Below are 19,648 nucleotides of genomic sequence, written 5' to 3' on the forward strand. Positions count from 1 at the left end.
GAGGTGCCGTCTCCTCACCTTGCAGTAGAAGTACCGGCTGACGGCCTCCTGGGACCAGGGCTCGTGGTAAAACTCCGCCCTCCTCTCCTCTTCAGGGTTCCCCACCACATCCGTCATTAACTACACCCACCGAGGAAAATACAGTCATGTAACATTGCATATGACAAATGATAGTGTATGGTATTATCATAGCATGTGGAAACAGTTTTCTGTATGATTTCTTTTTCAGCAGGGGGGGAGAAATGAGGGCAGGGAAAAAATTACAGACTAATGCTTAAGACTGGCTTGGTGTGAAAACAAAGAAACATCAGAGATTTGGTGCAGTACCTAAGTCACTTGCTTAAGAAACCGTCTGAAACACTTTATACTTTGCACATCGCAGCCTCTTGCAACATAGAAACTGCAGTGATCCATATTGTAATCTTGAAGTTTCAATTAACTGTGCAGCCCTAATTGCAATGTTTGATGCTGCTGTGAAAAGAGAAGAAAAAAAAAAAAACAGCGCGTGTGTATGTGTGTGTGTGTGTGTGAGTGTGTGCATGTACGGCTGTGCTGTATAAATATTAGTGTCAAACCTTTAGGTCTCGGCTCTGGGATTTGAGCCAATCCTGGATGTAGCCCTTGGGATCTCTGGAGAAGCTGAGCATGAAGTCCCTCTGGATCTTCAGCTGGTTGATGGACTCGATGGTCTCATGGATCTGAAAGCGGAGAACAGTCACGTGCACCGAGGAATGTCATGTAGCTTAGTCTTTAGCTGTATCACAAAACAAATTGCATGTACAACTGAATGTGCATAAATATCCTGAGTAAAAGGGTAAACGGCACATCCTCGTATAAATGATCCTGCAGCAAAACTGGGTCTCAGAGCAACAATAAACTCCAGCCCTCACATATAAAAATAACAAATAACACTACGGGAATGCTTTATGGATGTTAAGTGTGGGAAAAGGCCGCCAGAGTGAACTGGTGCATACTGAGGCCATCTCCCGTGGGTGTGCTCCCTATAGCAGACATGCATTCTGCCGAAGTGCCCTTGAGCAAAACACAACTTCCTCCCTGCTCACTGCGAGTGCGAGTTCATCCGGATAAGAACGTCAACCTAAAAGCCGAAACTTCTCCGTGAGAAGCGCAGATCTCTGACGAACCTCGCCTCCCACATTTGAAACAGCAGGGGGTGAAATTCACTGCAAACAAACTGGTGGTAAAAGCGGCTCATACAAATATAACCGGGGAAAGCGTCTGCTCCCACAGGGCAGCATAATTAACACCTCTGTGTGACACGCGGCATCAAAGGGAAAGTGGAATCGGTCCAGGGTTCGTCCGCCGGGGCGCTGGAGCTCTCACCTTGTTGTCGAGGGAGGCGATCTCCTGCTGGTTGGCGGTGGACAGGAGGAAGCTGCTCATCTGGCTCTTCAGAGGGTCCTCCACCTCCACGTCAATGTCGTAGCACGCCGTCTTCTTCTGGTCATTGGGGTCCACGCTGACAGAATGAGGCGAGAGTAAAAATCACCAAGGGAATAGAGGAGATTTATTTTGGTTACTAGTGTGTGCAGGGAACCATGAGATATGGAAACACAGCGTGTAACAATCAATCAAGTTACATTATAGTTAAGTGCAGGTGCTGAGTTAGAGCATGCTTGAGCAAATCATTATTTAAATCTCCGACTGAATGTTTTCTGTTACTTAACGTGTCTACAGTGAATCATAACCACCCTGCATGGTGAAATTATGTTAAAAAGTCACACAGCACACCTTAAATTGATTTACAAGGATTTTTTTTTTTTGTGATGCCCCCTTGATGTACTTAGTGGTGCAGCAGTTGTGGTTTTGATTTGATTTTCTAGGATATATAAAAAAAAAAAAAAATAGCGAGTGGCACATCCATCTTTTTATCTATTAGGAAAAAATCTTAGGGAAAACGTTTTCTAGGTCCTTGGACCTGACAGGCACAAATAATAATGTTTGACGAAATAAAATGCTATAGCTATTGGGAGAGAATTTCTTAGTCAGCCAGGAAGGCATAAACACTGATCAGAAATGGCATTTTTCACCAAGTTAAGTAAATGTTTATGCTTGCCTTGTTTGGTGCAAGGACGTACGGACAACTAACATCACAAACAAGCAAGAGGATGTTGCATTTAGTAGAATCGAGCATGTTCGAAACATACAGTAACTATGAAACATAAAATATGAATACCTGATGACATGGTTGATGACGATGGGGTCAGGGGGCAGGAGGAGGTTGGTGAGGCGCTGTGGGATCTCAGAAAACTTCAGCCGAGGACAGTCAAAAATCTGCACAGGGTGGTGAAAAAACATGAAATACAAAATTTATAGGGAAGCCACTGTATAATGCAAAAAAAACAACAGCAGCCTTCAAATCTGCTCATTTTACAGCATTTGCATGCTTTTCAGACACAACAATCAATACTAAATCTGGCTCAAAAATACAATATATTGCACTATATTGGTTAAAAAAAAAAGTCAGATTGCTCTTTTTTTAATTTTGCATTTGTGCTATGAATTATGCTCTATAGGGGCTTAGCCTTCACTACACAATATCTGTTTTGGAGATTTTTTTGTTTTTAAATCTGGGTTGCTGGTAAAAATTAGAGGTTGAATTTTTAGCTTACCTAAAATGAAAGCCTTTCTCTAACATGCATCTTGAATTATAGAGGAATGCACTGCATAGGATGTAGATTTTAGCCTCTTGCAATATGGAAATTGTGCGGTTACTATTGCAAGATGGTTATTTTCCAGATTATCTGTGCAGCCGTAGCTGAGACTGTATTATGAGCAGCACTGAAGCCATTATCTCAGCCTCTGAAACAGCGTGCATGCAGCACACGGATCATCCCCATCCCCTACCTGCTGGAAGTACTTGTCACAGTTGATGTACTCCTTGTCATGCGAGTCCTGCAGCTTGTTGGTCTTGACGTACTGCCAGAGGGCCTGGATGATGCAGGAGCGGGTCTGAGTGTGGATGCCAAGCAGGCGAGCCAGGCGAGGGTCCAGTTTGAACTGGGGCGGCTGTGGAGAGGATATAATCGCATTACAATGACAGTAACAACAGCCCACCTTGGTGCATTTACATTTTCTGGGTCACATCGTACAACGGCATCCTTATCATATTTCACCAGCTTGGGGATGGATTTCCACTTGAAAATGGAGTCTTATGCCATGAAGGTCCAAGAGTCTGCAGGTTTTCATTCCAACCAAGCAGCTAATTTCATGGATTAGCTCCTGCTCTCTGGTTGAAGGTGTGCTAATCAGTGAAATTAGCTGCTGTAGGGTTTGGTTGGAAATGAAAAACCTGCAGACTCTCGGGCCTGCACGGCACATTGTTGATACCCGCTGCTGTAGACTCAGAGCTTCATGGAGGCACAGAGCCTATGCCCGGCCGGTGGAGTTGGGTTGTGACTTGTGGCCGTGTGGCGCCCTCACCTGGTAGTCCAGCATCAGCAGCAGAGTGCAGCGAACGCTCACATCCCCCGGCCTCTTCACCTGGAAGCCGTCCGTCTCCTGGGTGGTGGGCGTGCGGTGCCACTGACGGAGCGAGCACAAAACACACCACACGTTGACTGCACACTCCAAACATAGCCTGAGATCCAGACTGAATGACCATTTGTTTTGTTTCACACCTCATTATGTGTTTATTTTACACTTTATTGCTCTGAATAGCAAATTAATTCCTGAGTAGGCAGGGCAAGTGATTCACAAGCTGCACAACAAAAATATCAGTTATAACAAGCCATTTAGCCTCATTTAAGCCTTAAAAACCATCATCCCACTTGTTTCCGATGCAGTTTCACTTGTTTAAGGAATCGCTCTGGGAACAAGCATAAATCTGTTGAACCAAAGCAGAATAAGGCACTAGAATCAAGAAAATGACACTTAATGTTTTGATTCAAAGAAATTCTATAAATGTTTTGATCAGCAATGGAAACAGATTTTTTTTCCACTTGCTTTAAGAAAAGCAGGATTTAAAGGCTGCATATGAGACCAACTGGCTTGCTATTTATGAGGGTTTTTTATGCATTGTGGTAGCTGCAAACTGTCAGGGTCAGGACATTTGATATAATTTCTAAAGGTGCACACAAACACAAAGATGAGAAAGTCATGCAGACACTCCTGCACGTCAGAGGACTCCATCTCGACCTTTGTAATCAGTGGTTTTCTGCGAGGTGAAACCGCTTAAAAGGAAAAACTGGCCATGCGTAGTGCGCCGAGGAACCAAGATAGCATGAGGCTGACCACATGGCCGTTTCAGCTCAAAGTTATCACCTGCAGAATCACACAATCAACGCAGACTTGGAGCAAAAACAACAGTGAAGCTTATCAAAGTGAGTGCGTGTATATCAGCCTGGCCAAACACAACTGTTAGCGTTAGATTCTGCGTTTTTTTTTTTTTTTTTTTTTTTTTGGCTTTCTCTTTAGACGGCATTATTGTTATTTGCGCCTCTATTTTATCTTAAGTGGTCAGCAGCTGAAAAGACAAGCACTTCAAACATCACCTGCAGTACATGGGGACTGTGGCAACTCAGTATGCAACACACAAGAAAACTTTCCTCCACCAATGACTGAGTCAGAACAGGTAAGTATTGATTGTACCTCAAGGTCGAAAAAATATTCTTTTGATGGAAAATCATTCAAAGCAATTGAGTGTCGTGCTAAAATACCCTCTTAAAAGAAGAAACCTTGAGAAGTCCTAATTCTCACTCTCAAACTCCTAAAGTGGGTCTTTTGAAGTCAACACATTTTGTGAAATTACAAAGTGAAGGGCAGCTAATGGCTGTTATTCATTATGCGGGAACTTGTTTTTTTTTTTCTCCAGCTCTCAAACTTGCATGTTACAGCGAGCTTTCAATGCTGTGAGGGGAAATTAAGAAAAACTTTCCTTCCTATTGTTATAAAAGATCAATACATTAAAAACAGTCCATTCAGGGGACAGAACAGAAAGCTAAAACAATATTAAATCAACTTAGAGTCCTGAAAAGTTTTTATTTTATTTTTTTATTTAAATAACATGACCCTGAATTCATGGATGATCGGGCTGATTTATTATGCTAATTTTTTTTCCCCTTAATAGATATGATTGGGAACAAAAGCATTTTCCTGCTTTCTACTGCACAGCAGGCAAGTTATTCAGGTATGAATGTTATTCCAAAATGGCTAAGCATATCCAAAAATACCACATAAAAAATCATTGTTACTACGTGCCAACCATCTGGACTTACTAAAGCACACCAGTAGCAACAGTAGTGAAGAGCAAGGCGAGCGAAGCCAGGCTGAGAGAGGGTAGTAATCACACAAAATGACTACATTTGAAAGGTTTCATTTCAAAAGGCTATTTATCCACTTTGGAAATTTTGCCACCTGAAATTCATTTGGTGATATTTCAAAAACAGTAATGATTATACCCTCAGAAGCATTACTAAAATGCCTGCAATCATTCTGTGAGATGAGGGGTAAGGCCGTTCACATGGAGGATGTGTCATTTGGAAATGAACCTCTCCATTAGCGCACAGGGTGGAGTGCTGGTTGGTGTTTGGCCGGTGGCACTGACCTCGACCAGGTGGTTGTCGGGACCGTACAGGTCTTTATCCAGCTCGATCACCAGGCTCTTAAAAAACGAGGAGAACTTCCTCTTCTGCTTCCCAGGCTGAGGAATGAATGGACAAAGGTGGTCAATTCATTTCTGATATCAAACACACACACACGCACGCGCACAAACACATGCACATGAGCACAAAACACTTTCTTGTCGCCATTTCTTTGGCTGCAGCGACATTTCCTATCAAGAAACCGCAGAGGACGAAATGAGATCAGAAACAAAGTGAGAGACAAGACATTCTCAGGGTCCACTTCCTCTTCCTCAGAGCTCGAGCAGAAATATTTGTGGTTTGTGAAACCTAAACGCTTCCAACCACTGTGAAATGACGGCCTTGCCCTGGACTACTGAGAACATCAGAGCATTTGAAGTGAAGCTGACTGCGCTAAACAAATGTAAGATCACTGCGCTTTTCATGCTGCATCTATAATCTCTTTAAACGCTCTTCAAAACATCGATCATGCATTTACATTTTAAGCCAACCGATGGTTTTCTGTGTGAAGTGGTTTGAGCTGAGCCGTGCATTTGGACTATACGTCATTACTCGGCATGTCTGCGGGCCCGAAATGAGCCCGAGCAGCTCCCGGATGAGAGAGCGGCACACTTTTCAAACTAAATGGCAAAATTAAGATCTCAGTTATTTTGACTGACACCAAATTCATCATGAAACACCAAAAAAAAATCCTGCAGAGGCCATGGCATTTTATCATGGAAAACTGTATTATTTCCATATTTTAAATTACTATAACACATGTGCATTTGCTTTTTTTCAAAAGCCTGTTAGTTAGTTACTGCTTTATAACACATAAATAAATAGGGTATTGTAGGAATAGCGGTATATTTTACAGTGGGAAAACTCACGTCATCCAGCAGCTTCCCCTCCACCCGCAGTTCCCATGATGCAATGCTGCCGTCGGAGTCATCGGCATCAGGTTTGGCAGGATTGAAGGTATTGGATATATACAGCCTCAGTTTACGCTTTTGCTGCTGACACAAGGACACAACGACCACGCAAACACACACATACACAGACACACAGTCAGCTTAAAGGGATATTTCAGCACATCACTGGTTGTAGGTCCTCTGTCTTATCAGGTAAAAGCAAATTAAAAAATCTTTTTTTAGCAGCTATTATATATTATAACCAGCTAGAGGTCTGCTCTTAAATGTTAGAGGCAGTTTTTGTATTTGAAGGTTTGGGTTTCAATATGAGATGAAGCTAAGAAACTGCCAGGTAAAAGACAAATTAGCTGCATGAGTTCATGCCCTTCAAAACAAAATCGTGACACGCGACGTAATTAAGTGACTTTTTGATTTACTGAGGAGCCAACATCAGCTGACACATCGGTTCCCTAAAAAAAAAATGGATGTGAATCGTCAGGCTGAAGGTGAAGCGGAGCGACGCCGGCTCCGTGTGCGTCAGGATTTCCTGTACCTTCATTGGTCTCTTCAGCGCTTCCTGGATGTCCACCCGTTTGCGCATGATGGTCTGGTCCAGTTTGCGCTCGAACGCCAGCAGGTCCATGTAGGCCTGAGACTCGGGGACCAGCTCGCGGATCTGCTCAGAGGGGAGAGAGTCGATGCCATCACTCATTTTTATTGTGATTTCAATGCAATGAAGACAATGACAGTAATGCACAGAATCAAAGAATTGGATATTTTCCTCATTTTTATCATCAAAGCACTCGCCAGCTATCTCCTCTGCCCTGTTGCTGGTAGGGATTCACTGTCTTGCTTCAAGGACGTTTTGGTGTGGAATCAAAACTGTGGCATTCCAGTCTGAGAATAGTTTCTCTAAATACTACAGTGTCCTGCCTCTCCTTGGTTGGGAGACTCATGGAAAAAAAAAAAGCAGCCTCAAATTGCCACATTAGTCGAGTGGGCTAATGAGAAACGCTCTGAAATGTGGCAGAGAGTGGCTGCCGTTTCTTAGACGTCTTTTTTATTCTCCCACTCCGCAGGAGTTGACAGGAGGAGCGAGATCCCTGTAAGCTGCGCGAGCCGACTGCCCAGTACATCATTAATAGGTCCACACCATCCGAGGGACACTGGAGGATAAAAATGAGATGCAGAGTGTGCAGCCAACCAGCCTGGACTGAGGCATTACCATACCGAGAGAGTCCTCAGAGTATCGAGGGCTGCTTACCAAACTGTGCACACACTTGCACAGTTACCCTCTCTCCGCCTCCTTCTCCTCCTCTCTCTCTCTCTGTCTCTCTCTCTCGGCCTCTCTTTTCTTCTCTTCTGTTTCTCTCTCAGTGTCGGACTTCATTGTTCGATCTCATTCCTTGCCTATCTTCATCTTGGAGCTTTTCATCAGGCTGAGGTGCTGAGCAGAGCCGAGTGTGGCAGACATTCTCCATCCCTGACTCATTGTGAAGTGGCGCCTCAGCCATGCCTGCTGCTATCTCGCTGTCTGGGTAATGTTGGGGGGGGATAAGACCCAAACACAGACGCCCGCAATCTCCAGACGTCCACAGTAACAATGCAGTGAAAGTGAAAGCCGCCTGCGTGCTGGCCAGGCGGTGGCATGGCACCGGGCAGGGAGCTGAGACAGCGGGACTGAAATCACAACCTCAGTCGGCACACCCTCACCTGTGGCAATGTGGCGATACCGCCAGCCTCTTGTGATTCCGGTTGTGGTGGCGTGTTAGACATAGCCCGCTGACTATTCCATTTTGAATCAATGAGCAACCATTCCAAATAATGGAGCGAAATGCGGAACCCTAAAAAACCTCCGGCTCGCTCGCACGTCTACCCTCTTTCCTCATTTGTAAATAACACATAATCATCTGGCCCTCTGCGCCTTCCAAGAGCCCCTGACATCAAGCCCAAGCAGAATTTCCTCCACTACACGCAACAGATTAGAATACAAAAATACAAAAAAACAATAATAATAATAAAAAAAAAAAAAACAGAGCAACAAAGGCAAAAATATGCAGCCTCACCCTTTGCGGAAGAATCTTGTCTGCCATTTTCCTTCTCTTAGCACTAGAGAGAGGGAGAGAAAGACAGAGAGAAAGAGGAAAAAGAGAGCATGTTACTATGGTGACTGATAGCGTAGCACCCAGGCCATCTGCTAAAATGCTGGGCCATATCCAGCACCCAGCGTCCCAGCTGTGTGTGTGTGTGTGTGTGTGTGTGTGTGTGTGAGAGTGTGTGTGTGCATGCATTTGTGTGTGAGCTCTCCGAAATGCAGTGGTCCACCTGGAGAGCGGGAGCCTATAGCAGCCAAAAAAGTGTCACATCACACATCTCTCGCCTGACATGTATTCGCTGAAGTCACACACACACACACACACTCACACACACACACCTCTAGAGAATCTCTGGGACCATTAAAGCAAGACAAGTTGTGTGTTCATTAGCTTTAAGGAAAAGTAGAATGACCAAGAAATTCATTGTGGAGGAGATAAGCGCAAACGTGTGTGTGTGTGTGTGTGTGTGAATGTTTGCATACATGAGTGCTTTTGCTGTGTCAGGGTTGTTTATAGGTACCATGTATTTAATTATACTTACCTGGGAGGGAGTCAGAAATAAAATGAGAAATAGAGTCAGTGCCAGGTTGGCTGATGATGCCTTTGCTAGACGTTTATTTTTTTTGATGATTAAAAAAAACACAAGTTGCTAACAAGATGCAACACTAAAATCTGTCTGCTTCATCCAAACTTCCGGCCACGTTCCCTTTAAAGATAAAACTACAAGACCAGCTATGAAACATCAATGGGAAAAACATGCCTGTGGGTTCCTGGGATATGTGGAGCACCCGTGTAAGTTCATGCAAATGTTATCGGTGCTAGCAGAGGGGGCCACTACCTGAAAAAACACCTACATGACACTCCAAAATCTCCAGTAAGCATAAGTTTGTTACATCAGCATGCCAAGTACTGACACAAACCTAACATAAAGGACAATTAGAGGATCTGGGATACAATTAAAAGGGGAAAAAACAGACCTGCATAAAAGTATAAAAGGATCCGCCATTTTTCACACTGTCTTAAAACACACAAAGGGATTGGATTCTACTTTATTAGAATCACTGTCTTTTTTCTCTTTTGTTTTTTTTGTTTTTTTTGATAAGAGGCATCGGCTGCAAATATGGTTCCCATCATGCCATGCTCCAGTCCAGCCCAAATCATGCACCACTACATTTTAGAGGAACATCGTCTAGGAGGCTGGCTGACCAAAACAAGAGCTACTTCAGGGAGTGCTGGGCTCAGGTGAGAGGCTAAAAGGGCGAGAGTAAGAAAACTGACATGCAGCAGAATAAACTCCTACTTTGATCCGAGCGTGGGATCTGATTGGGGCTCTCGTATGTCCATCTGCCTCGCCGGCATCTCATTGGCTCCGGGGAATCCGACCGGCTTCCTAAGAATTGATGAGGATTCGAAGGTTCTCCGATTAGAGAGTTGTGGCGAGACACACACTCAATGGCAGCAAGAACGATGTCAGAGAGGGGTGCACGTGGTGGCTGTGCAGGTCTGGATGTGTGAGAGTGTGTGTGTGTGTGTGTGTGTGTGTGTGTGTGTAAGGTCAAGGGTCTGTTAGTAGGTGCAATTTCTATAAACTCAGACAAGATCAGGCATCGGTATGGGTGGCGTATCTGTGTCCATGCACGCACAGAGTGCAGTAGAGAGGGACCTGGGAGACACACTGATCATCTGAGGGACACGCTGATTCAACAAGTTTCTCGGTGAACCAAAACAATCATGCTTCACACACACACACACACACACACACACACACACACACACACAGACGAGACAAAACACTGATAATGGACATACTGAAGTTGTGGATCACAGATAAAACACAAAGGGAAGAGAATGAGGCAAGCAGCGCACAGTTTTCAGCTCTTTGGTTCAATGTAGCTTATGAATTAAAATAATGAGCGTATGCACTGATGGGGGAATGGGCAGGAGGAGCTCTCAGGTGCAGAGGAAGACGCCGTGCGTTCAGCGTCTCACAGGCGGGAGAGTTTTGTGCAGCTCACTGTGTGCTCGGTTTTCACAGTCTCTCACGTTCCTGACGCCCGTTCGAAGTAAGTTTCGCCTCAAGACTGTTACGCGAAAAGATATTTCGGTTCGTGTCGAACATTAAATTGTTTAGATGTCATACATGAACACAAATAAATTCAAATTGGTGAAGATGAAAACATAACGCGAAAATAATCACTCACTTTTCTTGCATAGTAACAATTTCTGGTGAATTAAATTACAGTGAAATTAAACGACTCCTAATTTTGCTGAGGATCCCCTGGAAACCCCTCAAGGACCCCGAGTGGTCCCAAGGCCCCACTGTGAGAACCACCGTGCTGGAGAAGTGGTTCACCCTCAGGTTTTTTTACGGCACACCATAATGAAAAATGTCTCAAGTGTCCCCCGCTAAATGATTAATTTCTCAGCAAGTAAAAACAAAGCACATTTTAAGTGGCACAGAAATGTCACAGGAAAAGTCCCACTGTGATCACAGGCAGTTTTCTCAAATGGCATTAATTTGGCCACCGGAAAGTATGATCATTCTAATAATCATGAAATCTGATGTTTGTGATGATACTGTAGTATTTATTTTGTTGTTTTTGGTGACCTCACTGCAAAAAGTCAAAATCTTACCAAGATTATTTGTCTTATTTCAAGTAAAAATGTCTTATTTCTAGTCAAAATATCTCATTACACTTAAAATAAGACATGATCAGCTCAGAAATTACTTGTCTTTAGACAATTTTCACTTGTTTCAAGTGAAAATTTACTTGAAACAAGTGAAAATTAGCTTGAAACAAGAAACAAATTTTGCCAATGGAACAAGCAAATTTTTACTTGTTCACTTGTGTCACAAGTAAAAACTGATTTAGATTTTCACTTGAAACAAGTTGAAACAAGTGAAAATTGTCTAAAGACAAGTAATTTCTGAGCTGATCATGTCTTATTTTAAGTGTAATGAGATATTTTGACTAGAAATAAGACATTTTTACTTGAAATAAGACAAATAATCTTGAAATAATAAAATAATCAAACTTTTTGCAGTGTTTTAAGAAAAAAAAAAATTCAAGCCACGCCTGAGCACTCCACCAGCTCTACAACACGCCTAACCTCCACACGGGAAAGCGCCTCGCCGTCAAAACCTGCACTTTGACCTCGCTGCGTTTTGTTTTGTGCGACGCCAAGCTATCCACGCCGCTTTATGCAAAGCGAACGTGCACTGCAGCCTATTTTTAGCGGGGCGGCTTCGCACAGGACAGCGCTGGCTCTGCAGAGTGAGTTTAGCTCGGACCATAAGGTCTCAATGACACCGCAAACACAGGTGGCCTGGCCTCAGCTGGCAGCTGCCTGGGGTACGAGCAGGACGGAGGAGCTGCGTGGGGGGAGAGAGAGAGGAGGGAGGGGTTGGTTGATGGGGAGCGGGAGGGGGAGCCGGGGCGGCTGTTTGCCAGAGGACACACACGCTCACAAAGCAAAAGAGGGAGAGAGAGAGAGAGAGAGAGAGACACCTGGATGGGTCACCCTGGACCATCGATCAGGCCCACCACAGCCAGCCAGCCCGCCCTGAGGGTTGAGGCCCGACGCAGGACAACATTTCCCCTGACCTGTTTGACAAGCCTGCTTAATTGTAAGTGGATCAATTGTGCTGCAGATACTGAGAGAATGAAAGAGAGAGAGAGAGGGAGAGAGGTCCACTGAGTGTCCATATTGATCTCCCTTCTAATGACCATACCTGCCACACACTCTCACAGACTCCCTTCCCCTGTGTGTGTGTGTGTGTGTGTGTGTGTGTGTGTGTGTGTTTGTGTATGTGTGTGCCGGGGGAATTGATGTTGCTGTTCAGATCTTTCTTACATGGCCGGGCCGTGACACGGTGTAGCTGATTAGCCGATAATGAATAGCGTGACATTAAGCCCGAGCGTTTGCATTCACAGCGCCGGCGCCGAAACATCTGCGGACGGCTGCACGGACGCCACCAAAACACAACGGGGCAAGTCGGGTGACAAAGACCGCGTGTGGAACGGACACACAAAGAGAAGAAGAGATTCAATCACGCCAGTTATTCAGCCGCCCAGAGAGGACACACGGAGCAGCGAGCGGGGGGGGGCCCGGGATGCAGGAGGTGATGCAGTGAAAGGGAGTTGGAATGCAAACGTGTAAAATCAATAAAAAAAAAAAATGAAATAAAATACAAATACAAAAAACACTAGGGCTATGGGTACACTTGTCAGTTCAACATTTCTCTCTCAGAGATCTCATTCTGAAGATCAGATTGTAGTGGATCACATTGCACAGTGTCCACATTGGACCTGGAAATGGCTATTAAATGTCTCCTGTGACTGTATTTATTTAAATCTGTGCCTGTGTTAGTTTTTGTCCTTAGTATGTTATCAATCTCTGCTTGTGCTGGATGGGCTGGACAATTTATCAGAATACTATCAAAATAACAATATGGCCAAGTGCAATATCCAAAGGTAAATTGTGAGACAAAACAGCATTACACATGAAGTATTGTGGTGCTGTAGAGATGCCCTGGCTTACAAAACTTACTCTCAAATTGTAATAAAATGTGTTTGTTGAGTGAAGAGCCGAGCAAAAATCCCAGCATTTTAAGTTTCAGTGAAAATGAAAATTACAATGCATTCCCACTAACATTGTGAATTACAGTTGTCCCTCGCTATAACGCGGTTCACCTTTCGCGGCCTCGCAGTTTCGCGGATTTTTTTTTTTTTTGTGTAATTTTGCATGCTTTTTTTTTTTTTTTTTTTTTACTGGACTTATTTCTCTACGAAGGTTTGAACTTTGAGAGTGTTTAAACAAGAGAGAAAAGTGAGAAAATGTTAACGCCTGTCTGAGAAAAGTGTATAAAGTGTGTAGTGAGGGGTTTACAGCCTTAAAACATCTATAATAATTGTAAAAAATAAAGCTGACTACTTGGCGGGTTATTTTTAGAACGTAACTCCCGCGATTAACGAGGGACCACTGTATATCACAATCGCAATAACTGTCAAAATGATTGCAATTTTACATTTTTACCCTGTCGTTCATCCCGATTTGCCTTTTTGCATAGATTTCCAGTCATAATTCAACCACATGGCCACGTCCATATTTGGTTTGGAAGGCCAAAATCCAATTTTTTGTGAATTCAGATCTATTAAGCTGACACTCTGGCCATTAAGGTCTCAATGAAACAAAGTGTAACCACAGCCGCTGGAGTGAATGTGATCTCTTCAACGCACAACAACGCACAGAGGCAGACGTGAGCAAGCCATGCGGTGTTTGCAGAGGAGCTGGGGTTGGGTTGGATTCAGCCTCGGTGTCGGCATCTCACACTCACTTTCTAGTGCGGTTCTGCACCGCCTGTTGCTGCTGCTGCTGCTGCTGCACCTGCTGGGAGGGGGCGGGTCTCTTACGGCTGGGCTCCATCACTGGAGAGGGCAGGCCAGGCCGCACCGCTGGGCTCCCTCCGTATGGCGGGCCGGGGGGGCCCATGGGAGCTCCCTGGTGGGGCATCCTCGCTCCAGACGGCATGCCAGGGCGCTGGGAGGAGACACAAGGAGAAAAGAGGGTCACACGGAAGAAGAATACATTTCTCCGAGGGTTCAGAAACAAGGGATAGTCACGTCAGAGTCTGTGTATTTGCACAGAATTTTATACATATTCTTTAACTTCCCTTTTAATATGGATTAGGTGAGATTTTCATGTAAAAATTAGGAATGCGCTGATATGTTTTGTTGTTGCTGTTGCTGTTTTGGGGCCAATACCAATATCTCAATGTCCCCACCCATAATGAGCAACACCGATGTGCAGTTTTGTAATGCATGTGGTAATGCATGTGTAGGTGCAAAACAGGTTAAGCTTCTAAGACAGGCCTGTCTTAAAATAATTGTCTCATAAACAAAAGGCCATATTAGTTTTTCCTCTGTTCTTTATTTTACAGCTCTCTTAAGTGACACACTCAGAAAACAAGGTCACACAATCAACAACAAAAATAATATTCCACGGATGCAATAGTGCTTTTTAAAGCTGATACCGGCCACCGATCGTCTGATGACAGCGATCCATCTCTAGTAAAATACAATCGTCTTATCCGTCTAAATCATGAAGAGAGACAACAACAGAGAGGAGCATCCACACCTAAGTGAGATGCAGATTCATCCAATTTGCTCACATGAAAGTCTGGCATTGGGTAAGGTCACTCGCAGCAAACTTTTTCTGCGTACTAGAGGTAACAAATCGAAAGGGCAAAATACAAACTCTCTCCTAAACAGTGACCTCTCTGCACAGAGAACGCCGCACTCCAACACTCAGTCACAACACAGAACGGCTGGTAAACACGAGCGCGCTGTGTGCAGTTTAGTGACATGAAGTTACATGATTTTTGGGGTTTTCAAGCCCACAAATTGTCAAGTTACCTCTTGTTACATCGTGCCTCTTTAAATATCGTGCAATCTGTTACAACATTCCTCACGGGCCGAATTTTTGAGGCTTATTTCCGTCAGGTGGCAGCCGGGAGGGCTGTGTTTAGGTGTGTACCTGTCGGCAGCTGATCTCACATGCTGCTGGGACGATCAGTCTGATGATTTTTTTTGTTTTTTGGTGCACAGTTATGACTGTATGATCAAGGACGTCTTGTGGTTGCAGTGAATCAAAACCTTTTAAAAACCTGCTTTATACGGCGGCTGAGTGCTAACTCCACACTTTCGTCTTTCACCGGCAGGTAGAGGCCACAGCTGATCAATTGCTGCTTCAGTATGGAATGTTGTTTTTTTATTTATTTGTTTGTTTTTTCATTTGTTTTTGTTCGGGACAACCAATCATTAGAAGTCGCCACAGATTCAAACACGGTTCCACGTGTGTCTTCTTGCCAGAGATTCAAAAGTTAACTTATGTGCCACTGGATGTTAGTTGGCAGATTCTTTGGTTGGCGTTTTCACGTTGAAATTGAGATTTTACGTTGGATTTTTGGAATCGTTCATGTCCAGATTTGCACACAAAGGGAAGTGGCTTTTGCATTCATTCAAACAAAACTGACTGGTCGTTTCAAGACATTCAGTGATGTCAGCCAGCAGCTGAAATGACTTTGCCGGTTAACTTATCACTTATGGTGGTGTGATAACGTACTCTGCGTATAGTCTGCCCTTCATTCCACTTCTCTCATGCATACACCCTGGACACACAACCTGCAGCCTGCACTTCCTGTTTGCCACCCACATGCCCACAGATACACCTGGCGTAGATCTGAACTCTAGTGAGTGCACTCCTCCAGTTTGTTTTTTTGTTTTGAAAGTGACATGGATCATTGCTTCAACCCAAAAAAGAAAAGAGACTATGAACAGTGTTTTTTCTCTCATGCATTCACACACATACACACCAAACACACACACACACACACACACACGTCCTCCTACAACAATGCAAACAGTGTCAGAGCTCACAGTCCCACAGTCCCATCTTTAAGCCTGGGAACAACTGGGCGAACTCACACCTGTGCTTGTCACTCCCTTGGCAACAGCTGCCTGCCGCCCCGGCTTATTGTCTTATCACTGGTGAAAGCGAGCGGGGGTATAGACGATGCAAAGAAATCCTGTGACTCCATCCCAAGTGCAGACCTACTATATAAAGAACGCCGCTTGGAAGGCAGAGCACATTTACAGAAAATAACCTGTCCTTTAATTGAAAATATAATTACTTCAAGTGCAGCATGAACACAAATTGATCCAAAAATGAAACACTGATGTGAAGATCACTGATGGTTTTTCAGCGAGGAACCGAACTATAAATATTCTACAAAGCATTCGCATTGTGACGTTGGACTTTTCAGCCCATGAAAGATGCTGAGATTCTATTCTTCCCCTCTCTACCTGTCTGAAAGGCCTCTTTCATTCAAAATAGCAGCTAAACCTTGCCATCTGGGCGAACAGTTACCTATACAAACTCAGATCCATGAGACTTTAGCAAACACCGCGCTGTATGTTGTACAAATGTCAACGAACCAAATCTGCGTTACAAATAACGGGAGCGTTTTGTAGCACTGCTGTTTCATAACCTCAGGCAGCTGTTATTGTATGCACACACTTTTCAAACACACTGTCACTTCTGAACTGCCAATCTCTGGACACACAGGCACACATATGCGCCCATGAATCAAATGTGATCTTTAGACAGTCTACAAACACACACACACACACACACACTCAACCCCCCCTCTCTCTCAAACAGTGGACGGGGAAATAAACAGCAGGGAGAACAAACAAAAGAAACGAATACGTCAGATTGCGCTGAAATTGTTAAGATGTGTGTTCACGGTGATGTCGAATGATTCAAACGACGTATAGCGGGCGCCACAGCGTGTGCTCGACTCATGCCGGCGTTTCATGTGCCCTTTAAAGCGGTGAAGTCACAGCAGCGATCCTGTGATAAGACGCCCCGTGCATGCTGTCCTGTGCAGGCGTTGCTGTCACTCTGGCTGGGGGTTCTGAGGGGGGCGGGGTGGGTGGTTTGGTGGGTTGGGGGGCAGGGCTGCTGGGGGTGGTGAGAGAGAGAGAGCGAAAGAGAGAGAGAGAGCATTACCCGAAACGCAGCGTGTGGTCAAGTCTATATGGGCTTCTGGGTCAAATCTACTTGGCTTTTGGAGGATCCTGCTCTCTATGCCCAATTGCTACCTGAACTCGAGAGCAGCCCCCCTGCCACACATATCACACACACTCCCCCACATTCCCACAGTGTCACAAGCAGACGCCGGCACAGACATCAGACCAGACACTTTGCAGTCAGACCCACCCAGAGAAGTGGAGGTACAGAAAAGAGGAGGAGAGCTCCCGCTGTCTCCGCTGGGTGTTTGGAGAACTTGAGCCTTCCAGATAATAGACACAAAAGGATACGCTTAGCAGGATAATGTGAATTTCTACGGTACGACGGCGCTACAGTGACTTCCCCTAAATCCGCACACAATGGTGGCACACTATAATCTGACCTGCTGAACTGACTCCAACACTCGGCAAAGAGCACCGCCTGCCAGCCAGCAATCTAATCTGCCATGTGGATGGATATCTGAGAAGTGTGTTGGCATCTATGGGAAGGCTAAAGGGATTTGAAGGGGCCAAACTTAACCCACACTGTACTAAAGATATGAATCTGTGGCTTGTAATATGGATGATATCATGAAGGGGCTTTGGCCGTGCCACAGTTGGCAATAACAGGGTAATTGATAGGAAACCTGAGTTTTTAAATATCAGATTTGGGTCCATTTTATGATTATTTATTATTTATGATCTTGCCTTGTGATTCTTTTGACAGATACTGCAATTGCAACATGATTCAAAATTTTAGTGATAATGGTCACATTTGCAGCCTGATTTTCATTTCCACTGACAAAAATAAAATAAAATAAAATAAAATAAAATAATGATGATTTGTATATATTTGAATATCATTTGTAGGCCAGGGCATCTCAGTAGCATGACACTACATTTATAACATTATTACGTCACACGTTTTACCTTTACCAAAAAAATTGTAGCTCCTGCGATTTGGATATTCCACTAATATTTCTGTTCAGCCCTATTAAGAGACTTTAATTTTTGATAGAAACACAACAATAACACTGATCTTGGATATCAGACAAGACGCCGTGTGCTTCTCTCGACTTAAAAAAGCGATTTCTATCGATAAGGTGGATGTTGGTGGCGATTGTGGTTGCAGAGGTCACGCTCTGTCTTCCTCTTTCAGTCTCTCTCTCTCTCCACACACACACACACATACACACATATGAAGTGTTTACAAATGACAAAGCTAGAATGTGTCATATCATCGAGCTTATCGGGGTTTCCCACGCAGAGCGCTGAGAGTCTCTCTCTCCCCTCGCCGCGGCCCTCGGCAACCTCCACATCCACACATGTGCGGAAGAAGTGAAAGAAGAGGGAGGTGAGACAGATAATGAGACAGAGGAAGAGACTTCAGCCAGGCCTTCAGCCCACCCACCAGCCCTAGAACCAGACATTCTCCCCCACAAAGCACAAACACACACCCACACACACAATTCCTCGAACACTGAAATACTACGACCTTCGGTAATAACAACAACAACATAGTATGCATATATATAAATACCTGTGAGTGCGTACATGTGTGTGCCTGTCTACATGGATGTGTGAGAAAGAGTGTGACTGGCCTTTTGGAAACTCTATCTCAGGAGATAAATGTAACTTTGCCCACTGCGCCGCATATTAAACACAGCCCGGCTTCGGCTTCGTTCGCCCGAGAGGGGGAAAGGAAACGTCACCGCTCGCCACAAGCTAACAAACTGCGCTGAATCGTCCACATAAACCCATAGTCTAAATATTTCTCTATTCTGCAGTATACACAATGAGGAACCTGCCGTGAATATTATAACAAGACTTTTCCATCTTGAATCTAGGGGAGAGGGGAGAGGCAGGCATGAGGGAAAACAAGCAGAGGGAAATATTTGGCTGGGAGCAGCCTGAGCCTCATCAAGGTTAATTGGTCTGTTGAGAGGACACACTCATCTGGCTCATCAATCACCTGGTCCATTGTTTCCCAAAGTCTGTCTCTCCGCACAAGGCATCACTTCACCACCATAGCCCCAGTGATGACCGCTCCTGTCAAAAAGACTACACCTCAGTATATAAATCCACCTGGTGCCGGCAAGCCCAATATCAGCGGTGATTAAAAGGGAAAAAGTCTAAAGAGAAAATTAAAAGTGGCACAGCTCGCAAACATGGTTTCTGATGAAGAGCTGGAATCATAAATGAGTTTTTTTTTTTTACTATGGAAACAAACAGCAGGAAGTCTTTCGCGGCCTCTTTCTGCATTTGAAGGTTAGGAAGGGGATGCCAAGTCTCAGGGTTATGCACATAGGTGCCATTCGGTTCGGCCGAGCCACAAAACAGAAACCATGAGGCATCTCAGGAATGAGACGGGACAGCCGTGAGCGACGAATATGTTGCTACAATGAATGATTGGCTTATTTGTGGCGGACTTAAATCGGTCAAAGTTCCAGGTTCACAGTCACAGCTGTCAAAACTTTCGACGGGAA

The 19,648-nt window shown here is 44.4% G+C and overlaps 1 protein-coding gene across 5 annotated transcripts in view; it reads right to left on the reverse strand.

Annotated features, from left to right (window-relative positions):
- Positions 1–19,648, reverse strand: part of smarcd3b (SWI/SNF related BAF chromatin remodeling complex subunit D3b) — a 32,000-nt gene that overhangs the window by 2,760 nt on the left and 9,592 nt on the right. For 2 of the 5 annotated variants that reach the window (XM_030079133.1, XM_030079131.1), the window contains exons 2-13: positions 13,928–14,130; positions 9,890–9,979; positions 8,560–8,602; positions 7,047–7,169; positions 6,473–6,598; positions 5,567–5,662; positions 3,445–3,546; positions 2,869–3,030; positions 2,198–2,295; positions 1,345–1,480; positions 576–698; positions 19–120 (exon numbers count right to left, since the gene is read on the reverse strand). In XM_030079133.1, coding sequence (XP_029934993.1) covers positions 19–120; positions 576–698; positions 1,345–1,480; positions 2,198–2,295; positions 2,869–3,030; positions 3,445–3,546; positions 5,567–5,662; positions 6,473–6,598; positions 7,047–7,169; positions 8,560–8,602; positions 9,890–9,979; positions 13,928–14,130 — 1,404 coding nt within the window. The remainder of the gene's footprint in view (positions 1–18; positions 121–575; positions 699–1,344; positions 1,481–2,197; positions 2,296–2,868; positions 3,031–3,444; positions 3,547–5,566; positions 5,663–6,472; positions 6,599–7,046; positions 7,170–8,559; positions 8,603–9,889; positions 9,980–13,927; positions 14,131–19,648) is intronic. The other 3 variants (XM_030079132.1, XM_030079135.1, XM_030079134.1) reach the window with 3 other exon arrangements.

Source organism: Myripristis murdjan, chromosome 20, assembly GCF_902150065.1.
Source record: "Myripristis murdjan chromosome 20, fMyrMur1.1, whole genome shotgun sequence".
NCBI lineage: Eukaryota > Metazoa > Chordata > Actinopteri > Holocentriformes > Holocentridae > Myripristis > Myripristis murdjan.